The following is a 22,338-nucleotide window of genomic DNA, read 5'->3' on the forward strand; positions in this document are numbered from 1 at the left end:
GGCGGCATTCTTGGAACTCGGATGTGGTGGATAACGGGTTCGTGATGTACAGGCGTTCCAGAACTTTGCCAACTTGAAGTAAGTAGTATGTCATACGTTGTACCACACTACTTGGTAGTCAACGATCCAGCTTGCTGGATGTTTCTATGAGTGTAATGGACGTCAGTTGCCATTGAATATTATACTTACTCCCATCTTACCCCCCAGATAGTTTGTGGGAGACACATCAGGCGCGAGCTTTTGCCAGATCTCAGGTGATAAAAGAGTTCAGGCCCGACAACTTTGTCTCTTGGCTGACCATTGATACTAAACATTGCTTTTGTTATTAGCATGTAGTGGGTGAGCAATCGATGTATGGCACGCATTCATAGATCTTGAGAGCATAATTTGAGGTTGACTGATGAATAACAGGTGACTTACATACAACACGGATGTCATAAAATGATATGCTACAAGATGAAGGAGCCTTCGAGCTTGGTGGTCTGCAGGAAGGTGTAGGCTACATGTGAGTGATGTCGTACGGGTGTCGAACGAGTTCGTCATATAGATCTACAGGGAGATCGCGAACGAGAGTTACTGCAATGCCTATAACTGGAACTGCCTCGAGAGGCGGGAATGTTCGCAGTAAGCGCATGGGGCTAGAAGCAAGATAAGCATGGAGTGTAACTACATAATTGTTAATATAACCTTGTTGATACCATTACTTCATCTCGCATGAGAAGCAGCTGGGCAATGACACATAGAACATTGAGATGTACGCCAAATGCAAGGAGGAAATCCCATAGTTGGAGCACTTGGTCAAGAGGTGGTGTGCATGCACAGAATGTCAGAACAGCTATGAAGTAATGATCATCGACATATCGAATACTTATGGCTGAAGTACATACATGGAAACGCATAGATCTCAGCCGAAAGGTTTTTCGTTCGCAAATATGCAAACAATTCGGGGTCCACTATCTTCAAACATCTGTCGAGTAGCTATAGAAATTTAGCAACACGCCGAAGAAACCGCAAAACTACTACCTTGAGACCACGGTGCACTCCTTCTAGCGTGGGTTGAACATATAGTGGGCAGCATTCCTCAATGAACTTGGCGAAGCAGAAGAAAGCTTCCAGCTCTGAAGGCATAGTATACAGAAACGGCGCAGCCAGTACATTCATCCCTTGGACATACGTAAAGCCGAGTTGCTGAGTTTCTTGCCGGTCTACAAGGGCCAATCACTCTTCCGTTGCCTCACGTTGAGGCAGTAGTACTCACCATGATTGCGCCACACAAAAGCATCCAACAGACGGACGAGCATATCTTCTCGTACTCGTTCCTTGAAACCTCGATCTGTTGCTAGAGTCCTACGGGAAGCATTGGCACAACGACTCGGATTGGTATCGGGCGCCTGTGACGTACCTGAATGTATCATTCCTTATTTTCTCTCGAACCTAGCAAGGGCCACGAGCAACGTATTCTAAAAATGTGCATGCTGAAACATCATCAACGCGCAGTAGAATTTTCCATATCCGAGGCCGGAGAGTAGGGTCCTATAACGAGATCACTTGGCATAGCTCAAGTTCGAGAATCTTGGAAACATACAACCGCTGAAGGTATGCCCTCGACGAGGATCATCCGCCGCAATTTCTTTGTTCCTTCATCAATATCACCAGAGCGTTTTGATTTCGACGACCTGGGCTGATTGAGGATCTTATTGAATGAATGCGCAGTTGCTGCCGATGATTGTGACGAGGAGGAGGCCATGTTGATTTTTGTTTACCTGTTCACGTGCTCATCCCTGTCGCGACTGTCATACAAGCGCCCACTAACCCGCTTAACCTCCGCGTCCATCTTGCTCTGTTCCCAGATGGACGTGACATTCATCAACTCTGGTGCTCTAAGCCGCGCCCACTACTCTTTGGTGCGCAAGGTGGAGTCTGCACAGTCCCCGCAAGCAGCAGACCAGATCCATCTGAGCGAAATTGATGGGATTAGACGTCACTTTGCTGTTGGAGGTGTATCGCTCGTGCGTAAGCAGCGGCATCTTTGAAATCTATTTGAGTAGACGTGACGTGCAGAAAGAATGCAGGGAGAAGCTGATCATGCTTCTTTACTGTTCCATGAATTTGACACACGTCAATCCTGGCGAGCTCGCGTTTGCTTTGCCGCAAGCTGTCAATCTGGCCGAGATGGGGCAGACGTTGCGTGACAAGCAACTCGGTATGGTGTTTATCATTCTTGGATTCTGGATCTACCTCAATAATAAACAAATAGGCTTTGTCTTTTGCACTGAAGTCATGCCACCGAATCATGAATTACAGCTTATGTTGGTCAATACCATTCGCAAGGTCAATGCACTCACGGTCACCCGAATATTCGTCTAACTTCTTTCAAGGATCTAGAAAGCTCGTCCACAGCACGTGTTTGCCTCGCTCTCAGCGTCTTAATCCAAATGCCAAATGATGAAGTGATACCCGCAGTACAATCGCATTTGCAGGCCCTATTCATGCACAAGTCGTCAGTTCAAGCTATTTGTGATCGCTGGTGCATATTGACTCTGCAATCAGGATATCAGTTCGTCGTAGAGCTTATTTGGCATATCACTCGCTGCTACATAATGACCCTTCGCGCTTGACACCGCTAGAGGATGCGGTGGTCCTCCGCATCCAACGTACACTGCCCTCTATAGACTCTTGCGCTATGGCGGCAGCCATAAAAGTGCGTATATTTTAATGGGGTGCGAATGGAAATGACATTGTACATTTAGCTCAATCGGGCCGATTCCATCAATGATGAAGTCAACGCTCTCCTGCCAATTGTATGGCAAAGACCCGGTCGTCAGTCTCAATCTCTTACTTTATTGGTTCTTCGAGCCCTTCGGAAGGCCAGGTACGTGTCACTCGCTCAACTTCAATTTGACATCTGACGGGTGGGCAGGCTATCAATTCCAAACGTTGGTATTGTGCTTGACATTATCAAGCGCACATCCAGTCCCCCAGTGCGAGGTGACTTGAGTAGTTGCGCTGCAGGACTTTTGCTGAATCTACCTAATAGTGCTGTTGCGGGAGGCTTTTCTTGTCTTATCGTCCGTATCAGCAGAGGCTATCCAAGAATGCCAAATACAGCAGTCTCTGTCGCCAGTGGCCTGCATTCGACGCCTGTTGACCTCACAGGATGCTAACGATCAGTACCTGTTTGTTTCGTGTTTAGATTGCTTGAGCCCCACCCTTTGGGCAGGGACCCTGCCAGGAACAATAGCAGTCTTAGACGAATGGGAGGTTCAAGAGGTAATGAAACTTCTTGATTCACATGACAGGCTTGTCCGAAAGATAGTGAGCGCCGATAGTTTGTGTCCAGTGGCGCTGCGGTACTGATATAGAACGCTCTCAGACCCTGAGAGTCCTACAAGCGGTCGATTCTTCCCTTGTCGAGGCGTATAGCACGCAGTTACTACACAACTTTCCTACTGGGTTAACTCTATCTGACAAGGGCGAATATGTTTCTCGTCTGCTTGACGTTGGCGAGCTTCAGCATGGGAATGACGGGGAACAATATGCTAGCTACCTTAAGGACCTCTTTGCCGTCGCAGAGGGTGACACTCAAGGTCGTACGGAGGACATGTCTGTCCTCGAGGTAGGCGTTGAGATGATCCTTACCTACATCCGGGAATGTATGTGCAATCATTTCGTTTCTGGATTTACGCTGACTGCCCTAGTTGATATTACATCTCGTATATCTTGCGTTACCGCATTGGCGGTGTCTGTTACAGAGTCAGGTGCTCAGATTGGACCGACTCTAATGGTGGTTACTTCCGCTTTGGTTTGTGAATACTGCGGGAAGATAGCATCGTCACCCCTAGCATTACTCCAGGGAATGGCTAGCAGACTTGTCTCATATGGTGGTGCGTACAAGATATGCTTTGAATCAGTGAAATGGAAACTCAAGAAATAGCAGTTACAGTTCAAGATGCATGTCTGCTGTCTATGCTTCGGATGTCTGCAGAGTGTGACCAGATTCCCCACACTGTCTCAGAGCTTGTCACCGAAATATCCCAGTTCTCCAGAAAGCGTATTCGGAATGTGAGTCCCGTTGCCGTCTGGACGGAAGTTCGAAATGACCTGTCCATCAGCGGTGTAGCCTGTTCTTGACATATTGTGGTCAAAGGGATGTGCTCACTGGTATCATTGCTCAAGCATCCTCGTCCTCGGTAAGGCAGCGGTCATTCCTTCCCTTCTACCGAGAACTAACCCCAGATTAGCTTCCAGACTTTTTGGCTGCTCTAACAACTTATGAATCAAATCCCGGCGCATCAGCGCCTGTTGATTTGAAGTCTCCGTCGGCAGTATACGGACTTTCGCCGGACTCGCCTCCACGAGCTAGCTTATCTCCCAGAAAGTTACGTTACGAAGCATATGGCACTCCCCAGGCTGTGCCCAGTCTAAGGCATCTATTAAGCCCGCGCAGAAATGAAGACACCCTCTTAAGTTCGGGGAACAGGACACGAAGTTCCTCACGTGCGAGTGAACGTGGGATGTCATCCGAACTTGCAAGAACCATCACCCCAGGAGAGTTGACTATTGCTGCCGCGCAGGGTCCCCTGCAAGACCTGCCCGAGGTGATAATTTCCTGAGTACATGCATAATTTTAGTCTGACTACAATCAGCTTGACCACGTTCGGAGTTCAAACACGCCACCGAATGAAGATTTAGTACGTCTCCTGAGCAATTTGAACGTGGTCGTTATAGCGGCTAATGTAATCGTACCATCAGGCATCTCGTGTTGATCTCATATCGCTCGACACTGCCATCAGCGAAGTGCCTGTGATATTTCCGACTCCTGAGCCAGACTTTGAAGAAGTCTGGGATGCCATGGAAAATTCCAATTTCCGAGGCTGGTGTGAGTCGTCGATGGACAACGTAGTGAGACTTTTACAGAGTTTACAGCACTCCATGAGAGTCATTGCGGTTGATCAGCCACCATTTGAAGGTAGGTCTACTCTCAAAACCAGTCTGCAAGATAGAATCATGCTGAGATCTATATTTATTCCGGCCCGTCTGACAGGGGAGCTCAAAGTTTTGGTTGCTGCCTCACCTAATTCGCCCTTAATGGGGTCGAAACAAGGTGCCGCCCTTCGTCTCCGAGAGAGTGAAGAAGAAAGCTGCCTGTGGCGTCTCCGGTCCGATGATATGGAGTTACGAACCACTATCAAGAGACTCTTGGAGGACCTATAAGATGCCCTGTTATTTGTCATGCGGTTATCAGATATGTCTGTGTTTGTTGAGATGTCCCCGGTGAGAAATAAACTTTTGAGGTCGTGAATTTGAGGCTAGATCATCAAGTGATTGAGCGATTTCAGGCGATTTCAGGCATCTGTTGAATTCCAGCAGCCACTCATCCGGAACAAGATTCGTGCTGCTCGGAAAACTTGTCGTCGTGTGAGTCGGCAAACGTTCTACATATAGATTTACCGATAATCCGATAGGTCGACCGGTCATTGGTCAACCGGTCAGCCCCTAGTATGGCATCATGGAGCCGTGGGAAAATTGTGATTCGATATAACCCGGCCCTCCTCCAAAAAATTTGACTAGGAAATCTTCCCTACAGCTGTAGACCAAGAATCACTTGGGATCGCTTTTCGTACCAATCTATGCTTTTGTATCCACCATTGGAGTACGTCTTCCACGTTCTGACATGTTTGCTGACTGTCTGATGTCCATAACTCGCAGCACTCCACGCCTGACTCACACCATCCTCTTCGAACCTCTTGCAGTTTCCCTTGTCAACACAGACCGTCCTCCTTAAGCTTAGGGCTAGTCGAGATTTTTGACTTACCTCTCTCATCTTCATTCCTGTCGACTGATGGGATAAGTTCATTGTAATCCTTAGAACCAGACACCCACTCTGGAACCGCAACAATATCTACACTTCGCGATACACCTTATTCTCTAAATACTCTACCATCGAACTACCGACAATGATATCATTCAAGCACCCAAATCTCTTCCGCCCCAATAGTCCCCCCACCTCACCAAATCCCCCCTCCCGTTCCGAACCTGTCATGGTCTTGGAAAGGACATCCCGACCTCTCACCAAGCTCTCTTTCAGTGGCTTCAAACGAACGTCCTCTTCGATGTCTGTCTCCTCACCGCCTCCAGCACCGCTCGTGCAAGATGGGTCTTACCTACAGGCCCTCGGTCTTAAGCTTAGTGAGGCGGTCTCAAAGGCAATGGTACAGCCTACCGGTCCAGTGCCTGTTGGCGAGTTGGTTGGAGGCAGGCGTCCAATTCCTGCTGGTCGTGGGCGGGCTCTCGGACTTCTAATTGCCTCGTGCGTATTTTATTTCCATCCATGGCACCATTTTTGGTTAAACTGCTGTAACCAGTGAGCTTAAGGCATGTCAAAACAATCCGCAATTGCACAAGGCTATCCTTCGTTCGCTTCACAGGCCCTTGTCTGTCTTACTCAGTAACCTCTCGGCACTCCTTCTCCCACTCCTTTCCTCGCCAGCTTTCCTTTCCTCGCCAGCCCCCACTGTGCAGGCCCCCAATCCCAATGCAACTCAGCTCCATGCACTTGCAGCAGCAGGCTTTGCAGGAGAGCTTCTCGAAAGCTTCGATGAAATGAGTTTGGGCTTAGACAATGATGCGAGAGGAGACGGACTGAAGGCGATTCGCGAAGGCCTTGTTTCCCTCATAGGACGTGTTGTGAACCCGCTCATTGCGGCCATTCAGTCTGAACTGGTGCCTCTCCTGGAGTCTCTGGAGAATCCTGTCGCTGTTACTGTGCCTAAAACAGGTACCAAAGCTCTTCACCCATCAATCGTATCATTACAGGCACTCATGCCTGTGTACGCACGTGCATTGGCGCGATACACGACAACACTTCCTTCCCAGACGACCTTGGCGACTTTCTTGATCTCGATCATTTGGAGAGCGCTTGTGGCTTTCGCTAATCGACCCCAAGTGAAGCCTTCCCAGCCAACATCACCGCTGGGTTCGCCACAGCTCACACCCTTAAGCAAGAGGCAGCGTGCCACTTCTGATAACACTTCACTGGTAACTCCGTCCCCTACACGGTTTGCTCTTAAACTGCCTCCTTCACGGCCATCATCTCCTCCTAACATCTCGGTTACTCCGTCAGCGGCTGCTGACGCACGTGCGCTCCACGAGCTCATGGTTCTCCTTCCACGTCCTTTTGCAGAGTGTGATGCGACACGCGTGGCTCGCGAGGCTGTCGATGAAGCGCTTTCTGACTTAACGGATCTGGCCACGCTGCTTGAAAACATAGTCAACCCGCTGTTCAAGGTCGGCAAATCACGTGAGACAATTCTGGAGGAGATCGAGAGGATGACTGCCGATTTGCCAACTCTCATTGTATTGCCTGTGCTCCTACGGAGTTACTCCAGAGTCACAAATGAGTCACCACCCATTCCACCGGTGTCCTCTATCATCAATGTCTCAGAAGATGGATATAGAAAGAACTGCCTATCAGGTTTCGGACGAGCAGAACAGTGTAGCAGCATCGTCGGCCATAGCGTGCTTGACTTTCTACACATCCAAGGTGGCTTACAGAGCCTCGTTGCGCAGTGGCTGGCAAACCGAGTAGATGTCGTTGACCACTGACTGTATGGACACAAGGATCTTCATGGATACACCCATCTCCTATCTTGTGAATTAGTATCCGACTTTATATATCGATCCATTACATCGTCCTTGGGTTATTATTATTTAGAATGGTTATCTAGACTTTCTTCTTTCATTCGCTTTCAGTGTTGTCTCCTGTTGATCTATTTGTAGCCTATGTTTACTCCATTCTAAGGCTTCCTACTCGAGAGGCGCTTCAGGTATGGTGATCTCTCTTGCTGTTGAACGTTTTGAACCTGCGAATCTTTCATTTTTGATTACTTTGACGTGCAATTTGACTGTTGATCAGGCCACGTTTATTGTGTTGAATGGGGCATCCAGTGCTCGTGATGCCCGTGGTTTACAGTGTACACTATGCCCAAATGGAACCGATGTTGTGTGGCATTCTGTTGTGACCTGTAAGTACCAAGTTAACGCCAGTCGACCCGTCGGCGATTGCCCTGTCACGATGGTGCGCTTCTAAACACGTGTATGGCGCATATATGGATTAGTTGATGCGGCTTGAATTGCGTTGCTTCATCACATAGGCTAGCCTCATACTCGTGGTGTTAGGAACGATGAAGTACAAACCAAGCGAGCACTTTTGTTTGTACGATTACGATTCAACTACTGCTCCACGTTTGTGCATTGTCCATCAAGATTTTGTTCAATCCGTCACGGCGCAGACAGTTCTCAAACTTGAAGCTCTTGGCAATTTCATCGAGCTCAGCCTCGCTCTTTCCACGGAAGTGTTCTGCCCACTCCTTGACAAGATACTCGGTCACCAGTATACTGCGGGACAGGCGACCAACACGATCGGAGAGTTTCCAGACTGGAAACGGATACAGGTTCTGGTTCTCCTGCGGTATCTCTTTTGTGATATGATCGATAAGAGGTTGATATATGTGCCGGACTTGAGTGGTATCAGCACCCCAGGCGTCCACAGCAAGACGATGTTTCTTCGCCAGGAAGTCCTTCAGTAGGAGCATGTACGATGTTTCCTGCGAAACGTAGACCATGCCTTGGAATCCGATATCCTTGTATAACCAGATCGACCAGCTCAGACGATCCTGGTGTTATGTCAGCTAGGAGCAAGAGACGGTATTTAGTGCCCATGTACCTGACTGTAGATGGCCAACTGGTCTTTGAGAACCTTGTACCGTCTTTCATTGATGGCGTCTGTAGCAAGGCCATCGTATTGCTTCCTAGCATAGACTGGGCCCCATTCGCCGTTCCAGACACAAAGGCCGTGCTGGTCCATCCATTCCCTCTTCCTCTCGTAGCTTTTCTTCATTCTCCGTCGTTGTTCGTCGGAGCTGACATAGTCCTCTGGACTAGCGGGGAAACCATATCCACTGTAGTCTGTCATCTCTATGAGATAAAATCATGGAAACAGTAATTCAGGAGTATACCATGGATCGAGTACGCGGTGTTCTGCCACTTCTTGTGCATATCACCGAAATGTGAGAAGTCACTTGCAAATGTGTTTCCGTCGAAGAATATGACATGTTCTGTGTCAACCGAGCGGATGGCGTCATGGACTTGATCGTAGAACTTGACTACAGCAGCATGCGTAGGGTCAGTGGGTTCGTTGAGTGGGTTATAGCCAGCAATCCACTTGTTGTTAGCATAGTGCTTAGCAAGTTCTTTCCAGAGCCAGATTGTACGATCCTGGAAGTCTTTGTGTAACCAGAAATTTGCAATATGCGTGCCAGCATCACAGTGCCAGTCGGTATTTTGACCGCCTGCAGCAGCGTGCAGATCGAGGATGGTGTAAATGCCTTGTTGGGCACAGAGGTCAATCACGCGATCAAGGTGCTTAAAACCCTCTTCTTTCAGGACACGGGGATTCAAGTCGTCTGATTGACATCGTAAGTCCAACGAATTACGAAAACTCAAGGCAGGTATGTACCTTCGAAGTGCCTGTAGTTGAAGGGTAGCCGAATGCAGTTGAGTCCAAGACTCTTGAAGAACTTGGCGTCTTCCTCCTGGAAGAAGTACTCCAGGAACTTGGCTGGACCATCAGAAGCAGGAACAATGTTGCAGACAAAGATCAACTCACCTTGTCGAAGAAAAACTCTGATTTGATAGGTCCTACGACCTCAGCGAGAGCAGTACGGATCTGGAATTCGCAACCTGGGTATCCAGAAATGAAGTTCTCCATGCTATCAGAGGGAGAAAGATCAAGATACATGAATGTGTTCAGAAAGCATAACAACCCACTTCATCCACCCTCCGAGACCTGCTCCCCTGAGGACGACCTCTTTGCCATCCCCATCGACGACCTTTGTTCCAGAAACTTTCAGATAAGAAGACATAACGAAGGAGATGTGCAGTGCTGCATGATCTTCCTTAGGATAACCTTAAGTACTGCAGCAGTGGAGCCAAGGTTGAGTTATAAGCGGACCGCTAGAAGAGTCCACGGGATAGCAGTCCGACTATCCATGCTCCGAGGTTTATCCGTGTTCCATCGATAGCAGACTTAACGTTCAAACCTGTAAGTGTAAGTTTGGCTAAGTGGACTCGTGACCGAAGAAGCAGCAGTTCAGTGCCCTTGCCTTTCGCAGTTGACTGACGATCACTCTCATTTGTTTCTGATCCACATCTCAACACAACAATATTTCTGAGTGAGTATCAATAAAAACGAGTGGATCAGGTTTAGATAGTATGTAACAATGTAATTGACCTATTTGCGCGAGTCCGCGAGTGACGAATACATTGGGGACAAGATGAGGGTATCGTGGTATTCTGTGAGAGACGGCGTAATTGCACAATGAATAATGAAACATATCGATCAGGAAATAGATACCATTATAAGTCTGTCTTTATGAACGTAAACAACAGGGTCATGATGAGTCGTGAATTGAAAGTGCTCCGAGTCGGACAACTTCAAGTTGTGCCCCTGAAACGAGGAATGTCGTCCAGACAACGTAATTTTTCTCAGCGGTCCGAGAATTTAGGTCCATGTATCTTCTTCGGCACCCTAGCGCGCGAATCCTCTTGCACCCCTGGGATCTCGCCATTCTTAGCAAGGTGGTGCCAATACAGCACATCCCCCGCCTTCAACTGACGAACAGGCGATTCAACAGGCATTCCACTTGACTCGGGCACGGACTCCCGATTACTTGGTTGTGACGAAGACCGCATCGGCTGTGATGCTGATGCATGAGGGGATGGAGACCGAGGCAGAGGCCGTGGGGAACGCCTAGGAGAAGCTGATGTTGCGAATAAGTATGGATCGGATGAGGATGGGTGTGGTGTTGAGCCCAGGTCCCCGTACTCTGAGGTAGATGTGGGAATAGATTCGGAAGACGAATGGGACAAGGTGGGGGAAGGGGAAGGCTGGGAAGGGAATGGGTGTAAATACGCCGATAGGAAGCGGGACCATCGACAGAAGATAGCGCAGAATAAGCGGACGTCAAAGGAGGAGGGGAAATAGGTGCTGTGAATTCTATTGGGATAACCCCTGGTTCGTCAGGGATATGATATCGTTCCGATGCGTGGATTTCACTAGAATGGAAGACGAAGCGATGACCATTGGTCGCGCGATTAGTCGCCGTAATTGACGACGTACATCGAGAACACTGATAAAACATGTCAATACAATCAGAGCTTCACACAGTTCTCACACCAGTAATCTTACTGGAATCACGATCATATAGCCGACGGCTGTACCGCAGGTATGACAGCAGAGAGTCTGAGTCAGGCATTCGCACGTCCGAGGGGGAGATGCATTAATTGATGGACGGCAGGGCGGTGGCCGAAGAGCGTCCGGATTTGACGTGTATGCGGAACAATTTATTGGAAGTGCATCGGTGGAAAAAAGAGAGACGTTAGGTCTGAGCAGCAAAACAGCCTGGAAAACAGATTTTGGGGTTATCAGCTGTCTCTCACATGACAGAAGAATCGAAAATTTAACAAGGTCTAAAATTAACTCACCTTCATACCGCGATTGGTGAGAAATGTGCCACAAGATTTACAGTCCAGTATCCACACTTTATGAGCGAGTTGAGCGGGCGGGAAAGATGGGGGCGGATAAGAGTTGTGCTGGACCATCGACATTGATACATGTGTTTGCCATGACCCAGCATGGCCTTGAGGGGGCACTGCAAAATAACTGAACATTGAGGGTGGCGGGAGTGTATTCTGAGCTTGTGCTGATATCTGTTGGCCTGCGAGCGGATAGACACGCTCAAAGTATGCAGGCTGGGAGTATGGGGGGATGATGTTTGTGCTACTGTTATCGTAAAGAGCGTGGAGGTCGTTGGGTGATCTCTGTCCTCTTGGAGCCGGCGGGCGCATGTAATAATTGATAGAATCATGATTTGTTGCGTGTCCCGAACCCTGACCGGGGTCAACTGACTGTGAAGCATCTACGAAAGCGAGATCAGGCATTGATCAAGCTCGGCGACGGAAAGGATGATGAGGAAAGTGAAAGGTCAGTGCTCTAGATGGGTGGGGGAGAAAGGAGCAAAAAAAATGTGCGCCTGAGAGCAGCTACATCTTATAATCCCATTTCCAGACGAAAGAAGAATACGATGCCAACAGCTTGTCAATAAATGCCAAGTACTGTATTCCTTCACCTCCGGATTATGTAAGAACATCCCGTTCATTTCCCGGACCGCCGGCAACTATCCTTCAATCCTCCATGAACTCCAATATCGCCATTTTAACACAGTCACATAGAGCGGTCGCAGCGAAAAGACGCGATAAACGAAATCAGATCAAGGAAATCGTATTCGATGATGATGCTCGCAGGTACGCATGCTACAGATCCGCGAATGCAGGACTTCACACATGCTCCTCGTTAGAGAGTTTCTCACTGGATTTCACAAGCGGAAGGTGGCAAAAAAAGAGGAGGCTATAAAGAAGGCGAAGCTCAGGGAAAAGCAGGAAAGACTAGACACGCGACGTGAGGTGTGTCTGTGTCCAACCCGTTATTTTACCATTTTCAGAAGTTTAATCGTTTTAACTAGCATCGGCGCGCCTTAGCGGAGCGAGCTGCACAGAACGCTGCGGAGGTTGAGAAGGCATATGGTGCTATCATAGGTGATCAATCACCGTGTGCGTTGTGCTGCGGATCGTTAACACTCAACAGACGATTCAGATAACGATGACGAGGGGCTCGGCTCCTCGGGGAATGAAAGAGATCGAGAGGTAAATGGAGAGTATGAAGGCGAAGAACAACTTGCTACGGTGACAGTGGTCGAAGATTTTGATCCCGCTGTCTTCTTACATGGCCCACCCATGACCGGCTCCGCACCCGCTGATCGGTCGGACGCCCCTTCCTCCACGTCCGTGAAGCCAAAAGGGAAAGAGAGAGCTCAGAATGATCCTTTGAAGCCAACACGCAAGGCAAAGAGAAATGAGAAGACAAAGAGTATCAAATATCAGACGAAGGCCGCACGTTTGGTGGAACGCTCTAAGCAGCGAGCGCGACGCACAGAGAAGGCAGAACGGGCCGGAGGAAAATCTTCAAGGAAGGGAAAACGCAGATGATTTCAGGTTATTCCCTTGTCAATCGTGTATTTTTTCATTCTGCGCATCTCGTAGTATATTTCTTTCATTTTCGACAGACTTCGCATGCAATGCTGATGTGTCTGTTCATACCTCGTGATACTATGTTCGGAGCAAGTTCGGAGAGTTGCTAGTTTGAATACCGAAACCTCCGGTATATCTCGGCTGTCCCGGCCGGACGTTGGATCGACACGTTGGTCAAACGCTGACAAGACTCGTCATAAACTACATCCATTCGAGGGCTCTAGAGGAGCAGCTGGCTGCACTATGAATTCCCTCTACACACATGGCGTCCGGCAAACAAATTCGCTCACTGCCGATCTCGAACGGTTGCGCAATGGAGACAATTCAGCATCCCTCCTAGGTCTGTTGAATTCCCTGCTAGCTTTCGAGGGGAAGGGGCTTTGGTGATAGGCAAGAACTCACGGACCCATCTCGTTAGGACAGATATCCGCCTCACTTGCTGCGATGCACAGAACCATTGAGGATTATGATTCGATGGCCAAGAGGGAAATAATAAAGGCGAAGCAGGAGAAAGGGCAAATGTATGCGACACGCATGAAAGGTTTTTATTGAATTAACATGTCTCTTTCGTCTTTGCAGGCGTGTGCAGAAATTCCGCTCCGACTATGCGGAACTGAAGGGTCAGTTTGAACTAATCAAAACCGAGGCATGTCCAGTTATTTGCATTCTGAATGCAGGTCTCACATGCAAGCACAGAGAACTGCGGCACAGCGAAGCGAACTTCTAGGCGGTCCTTCAAGCATGTTATCTCCTTCGTCTGACACAAGACGACGGTTCACGCCAAGTGCTGCTGCCTTGAACGGCGGAGTATCCCCATCGCAACACTCCGAGTCACCTTTCCGGACGCAAACACCACTACCGGGCTCAACACTTCGTGAAAGTCACGCATTACATGAGCACTCGTTTATCCAGAATACGGAGACAAGGTTGGATGAGTTCCTTGCGCAAGGGCGAGAAGTGCTGGATAATCTGGTGGATCAACGGAATGTTCTTAAGGGGACGCAGAGACGACTCTTGGATGCCGCAAATACAATGGGTCTCAGTCGAGACGTTATAGGGTGGATCGAGAGAAGAAGGTAAGTAGAACATTCTCAATTCTGGATCGAGATACTGAAGTTTCGTAGCACGCAGGACATGTATATCTTCTTGGGCGGCGCAGCGTTCACGTTTTTCTGTTTCTGGTTGATATGGCATTACCTAGGCTAAGTCAGCTTAACTAATTTATTTGCTGGACTTTTACATATGTCGCTTGTATACGTACACTTCGTCTAGTTCTGTCCAACAATATTCACGCTGTCGTGTCACGGCATTTGCCGGACTGCAGCTGCTTCCCAGAATGTAAACCGAACGACGTCAGGAGGAACGTCCCACGAAGTTCTGGTACCTTTTGCTGTGATGGCCTTAGCTGGCCCCAGTGAGCCACACGACTATACAGAGGGCGCGTCAGTCATCGACATTAACGCTGCTGTTGCCCATGCGCGGCGCCATTCATCATATGGCGGGGACAGTGGACAAGGCGCCATGTTTGACGGACCAGGACAGGAATCTATACCTACAAGCATATCGAGGATGTCCTATACAGAGAATGGATTGGCAGGTAGACGGAGAAGCAGGGAGTGGTCGAGGGGCCGGATGAAGAGTGAGGAGTCAGTTGGACGTACTAGTCGGAGAATGAGCACAGATGGTGACTCACTTTCGCTGGCGGCGGATGAGACGAGGTCTGATAGCGAAGAAGAAGCGGGGGAGGACGAAGAAGGCATAAGCCACAGAGGGCGTAGACGCAGGAGATCCTTATCACCTACATTCAACCGGTCCTCTGTATTCGAAAACATTGCTAACTTGTTTAGCCGTGGTACAGGGGAGCGCAGGTTTTCGCCTTCACGACGTTCATCTGCATCTTCGACTCGAAAATCACGACGAAGGTCCTCAGATGCAGGGTCAGAATTCGCTCCTGCAAATGAAGGGAATGAGCGATGGGGATACTCGTCCGGAGAGGAAGATGATGCGACAGAGTCCGACGGCTCGCATCCCTTAAACCCTTTCCACAGCGAAATAGACTATGGTTCATACCCTCCATCTCCAAGTGCAGGCTCACATCTCCCTCTCTTTGCCGCTGATGCAATTTTCGGCGACGAGGTGCGCATAGACATAGACATACCTCATGAGCCGCTGAATCCTCCACCCCCTGGGCCGCCAAGCAGACAAACCATATATGTACCGGAAGAGGACAATACCTTTCGTTTCGTGGGCTATGAAGTTATCATTTGGCGGCAGTGGCTCTGGCGAGTGTGCTGTGCTGCGACTTTAGGTGTCCTGGGTCTCTTGGGCCACTGGTTCCCTCGTATATGGCTACGATGCGTTGTAGAAGAGAAGGCTTTTAGAGACATTAAGCATGGTTATGTTGTCGTCGAGGTGCGCAACGCCGTAAACTTCTTGCAGCACCACCTTTAACTCATCTGCTGTCAGTCTGCACATAGAGACATCACACTGTTCCCTGTCAAGCGTCTAGCATATCCATATGCCAGATCAACGGTTTTCCCTGTCTCACCTGCAGAAGCGGATGGACGACCACAGTTGCTGCCACGCGACGATAACGGCGAGAGACAGGAAATTCTCGACGACCTCCATGTCGTCGATTATAGATACTCACGATTTGCACTTGACGTTCAGACTGGATTATTCGGCATGATAAGGTGGGATTATTACGTTGCACCTTGGTTTATACTGAGCATCAAGCAGGAACTGGCGTGATCCAACCTGGACAGGTCTGCAGTCCATCCAGAACGGACTTCCTCAGTCTGTGAGGCATCAACGAGTAATCTTGTTTGGACCGAACATTGTCGATATCGAAGGCAAATCGACGATATCGCTCCTAGTTGATGAGGTAAGTCCAATGTTCATGGACACATGACCTCCCCTAATCTTATGGTAGGTCATCCACCCATTCTACGTGTTTCAAGTGGCCAGCATCATCCTCTGGTCATTAGACGATTACTATTACTATGCATTCTGCATTGCCCTGATTTCTACATTGAGTGTTGTGACAACCCTGATTGATACAAAGAAGGTGAGAAAACAGACGCCTGAGTATGTCACGAAAGATCCTCACGCTCCCCCAGACCATCAAGCGCATGCGGGAGATGTCTCGCTTCTCCTGTGACGTTATGGTTTATGCAGACGGTGGCTGTATGCAGTGTTTTTTTCGTCCTTTACTCAGCTCATGATCATGCAGGGGTCGAGCGTGACTCTACCAACCTCGTGCCAGGAGATATAGTAAACCTCTCTGAACTACGTGTGCCTCTGTTCCCTGCAGACATGCTTATTCTCTCTGGCGACGCGATTGTGAATGAAAGCATGCTAACTGGCGAGAGTGTACCTGTTTCGAAGAATCTAGCCAAGGATGATGATATCGCTCGTTGGCGGGATCTCAAGGACGCCCAGGGTGAGCTTGCCAAGAGCTTTATTCATGCAGGGACCAGAGTGGTTCGCATCCGTGGTGCTCTGGCAAGTGATGGGACCACAGGACAACCTGCCCTTGGACTTGTTGTCAGAACAGGTAGGTCTTCTGCGATCTGCAGAGATGATGCATTCATGAATAACAGGGTTCAACACGACCAAGGGAGCACTAGTCAGGTCCATGTTGTTCCCGAAACCGATTGGATTCAAGTTTTACCGTGATTCAATTCGTTTTATTGGTGTTCTGGCATGTATTGCCACCCTTGGTTTCTGTGCCAGTGCTGTGCAGTTTGTCCGACTTGGGGTTCGTTTTGTAGTGTACTCATGCGAATTCTACTCACTTGGATGCAGATTACATGGCCTGTTATCCTGGTCCGTGCTCTCGACTTGATAACGATTGTGGTTCCACCCGCTCTTCCAGCGACCCTCTCGATCGGGACGAATTTTGCCATCGGACGTCTTCGCAAACTTGGAATCTTCTGTATCTCGCCCACGCGTGTCAACATTGGAGGGAAAGTTAACGTATGCTGCTTTGACAAGACAGGCACACTCACAGAGGATGGCTTAGACATTCTTGGCGTGCGCTCCCTCGACCGCAACGTGCACCGCTTTGGTGAGCTCATAGACAACGTCCATGATCTACCTTCCATCCGCGACCGCACGAGCTTCCTTCACGCACTCACGACATGCCATTCCTTGAAGATGGTAGATGGCGACATTATTGGCGATCCACTGGACGTCAAGATGTTCGAGTTTACCAAGTGGACTCTTGAGGAGGGACTGGTCGCGGGGACCGGCATTATCAAAGGAAAAAGTGGCAGCGAACGACCAGCTGCGCTTGTCCAGACTGTTGTGCGACCGCCTGGCAGTGCCCAGTTCCGCCTGGAAGATGCTCTCAAGACGGGGTCGAAGGTGCGCCCTGACATGAGGCAGCGCAGAGCATTTCTGACTGTTACATCTCAGCATGCTCATTTCCTTGAACTTGGTGTGATCCGTACTTTTGAGTTCGTCTCAAGTCTACGGCGGATGAGTGTTGTGGTCAAACGGCTCAGGAGCACTAGTATGGAAATCTACGTCAAGGGGGCTCCAGAGGTCATGGTGGAGATCTGCGAGAAGGACTCTTGTTAGCTTTTAATTTTCCTTGAGATTCTGGACGCCGATTATTCTGCAGTTCCACAGGATTACGACGACCTGCTGTCGTACTATACAAGGCGTGGGTACCGTGTCATTGCAATGGCGGGCAAAAGTATCGAAGGTTTATCATGGCTGAAGGCTCAAAAGCTGAAGAGGTTAGGCGCAATTTTTCTTTGGCTCCATGGTTACTCAGGGTTTTTATAGGGAACAAGCGGAATCGAATCTTCGTTTCCTCGGACTAATCATCTTTGAGAATAAGTTGAAGCCGGGGACGACTCCTGCCATCCAGACCCTCCGGGCCGCTCATCTGGCATGTAGGATGATTACTGGAGACAACCCGTTGACTGCCGTCAGCGTCGCACGAGAGTGCAGTTTGGTAAGCCAAGCTGCACATGTCTTCGCTCCTGCATTCGTCCACGGTGAGCAGTCAATGCCGTCGGTTCTGTACTCATTACGAGACTTTTTCAACCTCAGGAAATGCTAATACACCCATGTCGAAACTGGAGTGGTCCTCCATGGATAACCCCTCTTGGAAACTGGACGACTACAGCCTCAAACCCTTACCTCCACCTCCACACCTTACCGTAGCAGAGCATGAGGTCGAGTATCAGGATTGTGCGTTGGTTGTGACAGGTGATGTATTTAGATGGATGATCAACCACGGTCCTCTTGAAACTGTGCAGCGGGTGAGGTCATTTGGTCGAGCATTATATCATCTGAACTGATGCTTGCCCTCAGATGCTTGTCAAGACTCAGATCTTCGCTCGAATGTCGCCCGATGAAAAGAACGAGGTTGTCGAAAGGCTGCAGACTCTGGGTTACACTGTGCTAATGTGTGGAGATGGCGCGAATGATTGTGCAGCACTCAAAGCTGCAGACGTCGGTATTTCGCTGTCTGAAGCGGAGGCGTCTGTTGCAGCCCCCTTCACCAGCAGGACACCCGATATCAGTTGTGTCATCGAGGTCATCAAGGAAGGAAGGGCCGCGTTGGTCACCAGCTTTTCGTGCTTCAAATACATGTAATAGGGTCCTCTCTCTGCTTCTGCGAACCTACTGATATCTTGCAAGGGCACTGTACTCCATGATCCAGTTCACGACGGTCACTCTGCTATACTCTTTCGCATCGTCCCTAGGAGATTTCCAGGTACTTTCCCGACAAACCAATTTGCTCCCGCTGAACGCGTCTCCTTAGTTTCTGTACATCGATCTCTTCATTATCATTCCCATTGCCGTTTCCAGTGAGTTCGGTGGATTTTTACTCGAGGCAGTCCTAATTGGATTTAGTGGGACGAACTCTCCCGTATCCGCGGATATATCCCAAGCGCCCCACGGCTAGCTTGGTGTCAAAGAAGGTCCTCGCCAGTCTGTTTGGGCAGATAATAATCACTAGCGGTGTCCAAGTGTGGACATTCTTCTGGGTTAGGCGCCAGGATTGGTCAGTAAAGCGTTTCATTGCGCTGCCGAAGGCGACTAACCTGAGCTTGTCCGCAACAAGGTATCATCTACCGGATGCAGACCCTTATGGCGATGGTGCCCATCTCAAGGCCACCAACTTTGAGAACTCAACACTATTTTTAGTATCTTGTTTCCAGTATATTCTTGTCGCAGCCGTGTTTAGCATTGGGCCTCCTTACCGCAAGTCGATGTGGACAAACGGTCTGTACTTCGCCGTAAAAATTACTACGCCTTTCTGATCTGATGCTATTGTGTAGGTTGGCTGATGGCATCAGTCACTGGTTTATCGCTCCTGAATTTACTGGTGCTGTTACAACCTCCGAAGCCCCTTGGGCTGATTCTTGAATTGATGCCCCTTCCGTTCTCTGGCAGAGCATGGCTAGCGGTATTTGCGCTCACCAATGTTATTGTTTCACTTGCTTTCGAGCAATGGGCCACCCAATTCATCTCACAAGTGATTGGTGTTTTGATGAACCTACATTTGGAGAAGAAAAGATATCGTGAGGGAAAGGCGTACAAGGCTGTGGAGGGTGGAATGCAACGTTGAGTATAAATACCTGTGCAGAAATATATATCATGATATCGATGCTGTTGTCAATGAGACGGGCGCTGCAACTTGTTACTTATGACTCCGGGAGCGGGAGGAATTTCCTATTTAGTCTGACTGATAGATGGAGGCAATTTCAAGAATACCTTCCATTGTCTTTGCCTTCAACGCCCTGGTGGCATCATCTTGCACTCCATTTCTCCTTCAACTTCATCTTATTACCGGATTTGCCGAGAAACCAAGAGCAGGCCTCTTCATTCATTTTAATTATCGAGTCCTTTAGCAATAATGTTCTCCAAGCTTGTGCTCTTTTCCTACCTCGCGTTGTTTTCGCTAGGCTTTGCCAATGCATATCCATCTGGTGAACACAGTGCCATCGCTCGTCGCCAAGCAGCAACTTCTTCCGTTCTTGCCGTCCCCCCCTCAGTCACTACGACAATGTCCATTCAAACGTGAGCCAAAGCCAGATTTCTTATAATGGTCGTGGGGCTAATCTTCGCAGTGCAAATGGTCCAATGAATGAGACTTGTGTCCTCACATTCACCCCCGTTGGCGACCAAATTCAGGAGGTCCAGAATTGCACCATGTCGACGGGCGCGGCTGTTGTATCTAGCATGGTTTTCAATTCAGTCTCTACAGGCAGTGTCACGTCTACTTCAACCGTGAGTTAACTATCTCCTGTCGGCCGTCTCATCATGAATTACGGAATTCATTTCTAGGGCGCTTCTATGTCTGCAACCCCTACCGTTCAAGTTGCGTTCTCCATGCCTGGGAGGTCACTACAAGTGTTACCGGTGGGACTTGGAGTGTTTGGAAGTATTACGGGTATCACCATCATTATCGTAGCCTTGGTTACTCTTGAGCGCATTCGGTATCGCAGGGTAGGTCCCCCGTACACTATGTGCAGTCGTTTACTGATTGGTTATTCCGACAGGTCTTCAGGGAGCGTAGATTGGCCGAGCAGGGTGCTATGATGGGTTACACAGGCAACTCGATTGATCACAAGGTCTAGAGTAATGCGAATCGACAAATCTGTCACCCTTAGTCGTTTCGTTTCGTCGATCGGCAGTCGTTATTCTGCTACGTTTATTAAAGCTAGAGCTGTCAGCGTTCTCGCTGTGCGTGTATGTAGATTACTACATATCCAGTACACTTCGTGCATACCTTCCTATCTAGGCTGAACGGACTTTCGACGAAATTGGCCAGTGTGACGATACCGTGACTTGCGTGACAACTTTATGTGACTGCACGAAATGTGTGAACAGCGTTCAGGAGTGTGGGAATAGTAGGTGACTAAGCTGAGGTACTGTACAGTTGCTTCGAGTTTTGAACTTTAATCTTTAGCCACCTCAGGGAATAGCGACCAACCTCCTCACCTTCGCCATGGCCCCCAAGCTCGTTCGTCTGCCCTCCTTATTTTGCGCTTGAAATGCAGTTTTTGACCATCATCTTAGGACCCCAACGAAATCAAAATCATCTACCTACGGGCAACAGGGGGTGAAGTCGGTGCATCTTCAGCACTTGCCCCAAAAATCGGTCCTCTCGGTCTGGTACGTGTCTTCAGTCTGGTATCAAATAATGATAGAAAGCTGAAGCATGAAACAGTCACCCAAAAAGGTTGGAGAAGATATCGCTAAAGCTACCTCTGCATGGAAGGGTCTACGGGTGACTGTCCAGCTTACGATCCAGAATCGGCAAGCAGCAGTCTCTGTCGTTCCTTCCGCTTCCTCCCTTGTCATCCGGGCGCTCAAGGGTACGCAGTCCTGTATCCATTCCATTCCTCTCTCATATCGTCTATTTTAGAGCCCCCCCGTGACCGGAAGAAGGAGAAGAACATCAAGCACTCGGGCAATGTCACTCTTGACGAGATTTTCGAAATTGCCCGAACGATGAGGTCCAAGTCGCTAGCAAAGGACTTGGCTGGCGGCGCGAAGGAGATCTTGGGCACGGCCCAAAGTGTTGGCTGCACAGTAGATGGGCAGCCTCCACATGATATCATCGATGGTATCAACTCGGGGGATATTGAGGTGCCAGATGAGTAAAAGACTGTCGAACACACGAGCCAGTCTTTTTATTCGCCCGCCATGTATTTTTTTTTGACACTACTGCATACATCAATATATCTAAACGCTCACATGTCCTTCCCGTGCGCACATTGCATTGGAGAAAGAATCTTGAGAGGGATGAGGGGTGTCCCCGACTCCCCATGTTAGTGGAGGAGGGCTCTGTCGGGTACCCCCGTGTCCGGGGCCTTTTCGGTTACAATCATTTGACACCTTATTGTTAGAAGGCTTGTCACTCGCAGAGCCCCTTTTTTCCGTTATGCATGCCTTGGTGGGCTGCTCCTACATGGTGTCTTGAGCTTTCCGTTATCTCTGTTGATATCTCTGATCCTCTGTCAGGTGCCCGGGTCTTGCAGCGGCAATGGAAAGTAAACGATTTTTGTTCCACCTCAACGTCGACATAAAACAGGAGCGTACGCAAACGTTCTACACATATCAGAACGTTATGGCTCGGTCTGCCACTTTCAATTCTTCCAGCGTTACTGAAGCCTCATTGATAATCGATAGACTGCTTCGTAGGGTATGACAAGGGTTGAC

The 22,338-nt window shown here is 49.1% G+C and overlaps 10 protein-coding genes across 10 annotated transcripts; 7 read left to right on the plus strand and 3 right to left on the minus strand.

Moving 5' to 3' along the window:
- Positions 1–242: 242 nt before the first annotated feature.
- Positions 243–1,746, minus strand: DFJ58DRAFT_753969 (rab-GTPase-TBC domain-containing protein). The gene is made up of 8 exons (XM_041387962.1): positions 1,586–1,746; positions 1,456–1,533; positions 1,403–1,434; positions 1,259–1,347; positions 1,024–1,205; positions 888–978; positions 688–835; positions 243–638 (listed from the first exon to the last, which is right to left on the minus strand). The coding sequence occupies exons 1-8, from the start codon at positions 1,616–1,618 to the stop codon at positions 500–502; spliced, it is 792 nt and encodes a 263-aa protein (XP_041251567.1). The 5' UTR covers positions 1,619–1,746; the 3' UTR covers positions 243–499.
- Positions 1,747–1,803: 57 nt separating this feature from the next.
- On the plus strand, positions 1,804–5,581 carry DFJ58DRAFT_17088 (armadillo-type protein). Its single transcript, XM_041379014.1, has 17 exons — positions 1,804–2,013; positions 2,066–2,203; positions 2,258–2,331; positions 2,379–2,500; positions 2,551–2,701; positions 2,751–2,872; positions 2,921–2,988; positions 3,038–3,315; positions 3,374–3,653; positions 3,699–3,884; positions 3,944–4,062; positions 4,113–4,190; positions 4,242–4,598; positions 4,647–4,691; positions 4,753–4,969; positions 5,045–5,418; positions 5,466–5,581. The coding sequence occupies exons 1-16, from the start codon at positions 1,851–1,853 to the stop codon at positions 5,212–5,214; spliced, it is 2,568 nt and encodes an 855-aa protein (XP_041251568.1). The 5' UTR covers positions 1,804–1,850; the 3' UTR covers positions 5,215–5,418; positions 5,466–5,581.
- A 376-nt stretch (positions 5,582–5,957) lies between these two features.
- On the plus strand, positions 5,958–7,605 carry DFJ58DRAFT_648911 (uncharacterized protein; the record flags this gene model as incomplete). The annotated part of the gene is made up of 2 exons (XM_041381497.1): positions 5,958–6,310; positions 6,366–7,605. The coding sequence occupies 2 exons, from the start codon at positions 5,958–5,960 to the stop codon at positions 7,603–7,605; spliced, it is 1,593 nt and encodes a 530-aa protein (XP_041251569.1).
- A 553-nt stretch (positions 7,606–8,158) lies between these two features.
- Positions 8,159–10,326, minus strand: DFJ58DRAFT_17247 (glycoside hydrolase family 5 protein). The gene is made up of 7 exons (XM_041379025.1): positions 10,164–10,326; positions 9,829–10,100; positions 9,668–9,770; positions 9,518–9,614; positions 9,018–9,464; positions 8,726–8,967; positions 8,159–8,675 (listed from the first exon to the last, which is right to left on the minus strand). Exons 2-7 carry the CDS (start codon positions 9,921–9,923, stop codon positions 8,229–8,231), a joined length of 1,431 nt encoding a protein of 476 aa, XP_041251570.1. The 5' UTR covers positions 9,924–10,100; positions 10,164–10,326; the 3' UTR covers positions 8,159–8,228.
- Positions 10,327–10,545: 219 nt separating this feature from the next.
- DFJ58DRAFT_712705 (uncharacterized protein) lies at positions 10,546–11,730 on the minus strand (the record flags this gene model as incomplete). The annotated part of the gene is made up of 4 exons (XM_041383884.1): positions 10,546–10,947; positions 10,998–11,189; positions 11,249–11,461; positions 11,545–11,730. The coding sequence occupies 4 exons, from the start codon at positions 11,728–11,730 to the stop codon at positions 10,546–10,548; spliced, it is 993 nt and encodes a 330-aa protein (XP_041251571.1).
- A 493-nt stretch (positions 11,731–12,223) lies between these two features.
- DFJ58DRAFT_753986 (nucleolar protein 12-domain-containing protein) lies at positions 12,224–13,222 on the plus strand. Its single transcript, XM_041387963.1, has 4 exons — positions 12,224–12,363; positions 12,417–12,522; positions 12,582–12,654; positions 12,704–13,222. The coding sequence occupies exons 1-4, from the start codon at positions 12,254–12,256 to the stop codon at positions 13,102–13,104; spliced, it is 690 nt and encodes a 229-aa protein (XP_041251572.1). The 5' UTR covers positions 12,224–12,253; the 3' UTR covers positions 13,105–13,222.
- Positions 13,223–13,307: 85 nt separating this feature from the next.
- DFJ58DRAFT_753990 (uncharacterized protein) lies at positions 13,308–14,490 on the plus strand. The gene is made up of 5 exons (XM_041387964.1): positions 13,308–13,486; positions 13,565–13,667; positions 13,726–13,792; positions 13,843–14,222; positions 14,271–14,490. Exons 1-5 carry the CDS (start codon positions 13,390–13,392, stop codon positions 14,350–14,352), a joined length of 729 nt encoding a protein of 242 aa, XP_041251573.1. The 5' UTR covers positions 13,308–13,389; the 3' UTR covers positions 14,353–14,490.
- DFJ58DRAFT_753993 (uncharacterized protein) lies at positions 14,491–19,814 on the plus strand. The gene is made up of 18 exons (XM_041387965.1): positions 14,491–15,558; positions 15,613–15,839; positions 15,886–16,030; positions 16,079–16,213; positions 16,266–16,332; positions 16,379–16,702; positions 16,749–16,906; positions 16,954–17,514; positions 17,566–17,725; positions 17,774–17,891; positions 17,941–18,155; positions 18,211–18,422; positions 18,475–18,755; positions 18,805–18,880; positions 18,929–18,974; positions 19,021–19,171; positions 19,232–19,392; positions 19,449–19,814. The coding sequence occupies exons 1-18, from the start codon at positions 14,542–14,544 to the stop codon at positions 19,736–19,738; spliced, it is 4,344 nt and encodes a 1,447-aa protein (XP_041251574.1). The 5' UTR covers positions 14,491–14,541; the 3' UTR covers positions 19,739–19,814.
- Positions 19,815–19,885: 71 nt separating this feature from the next.
- On the plus strand, positions 19,886–20,906 carry DFJ58DRAFT_753998 (uncharacterized protein). Its single transcript, XM_041387966.1, has 4 exons — positions 19,886–20,190; positions 20,241–20,400; positions 20,458–20,619; positions 20,673–20,906. The coding sequence occupies exons 1-4, from the start codon at positions 20,027–20,029 to the stop codon at positions 20,748–20,750; spliced, it is 564 nt and encodes a 187-aa protein (XP_041251575.1). The 5' UTR covers positions 19,886–20,026; the 3' UTR covers positions 20,751–20,906.
- Positions 20,907–21,086: 180 nt separating this feature from the next.
- Positions 21,087–22,100, plus strand: DFJ58DRAFT_754001 (ribosomal protein L11). Its single transcript, XM_041387967.1, has 4 exons — positions 21,087–21,136; positions 21,193–21,288; positions 21,344–21,491; positions 21,542–22,100. Exons 1-4 carry the CDS (start codon positions 21,122–21,124, stop codon positions 21,778–21,780), a joined length of 498 nt encoding a protein of 165 aa, XP_041251576.1. The 5' UTR covers positions 21,087–21,121; the 3' UTR covers positions 21,781–22,100.
- The last annotated feature ends 238 nt before the right edge of the window (positions 22,101–22,338 follow it).

The sequence above is a fragment of the Suillus subalutaceus genome (assembly GCF_016647625.1).
Source record: "Suillus subalutaceus strain FC151 chromosome Unknown DFJ58scaffold_1, whole genome shotgun sequence".
Taxonomy (NCBI): Eukaryota; Fungi; Basidiomycota; class Agaricomycetes; order Boletales; family Suillaceae; genus Suillus; species Suillus subalutaceus.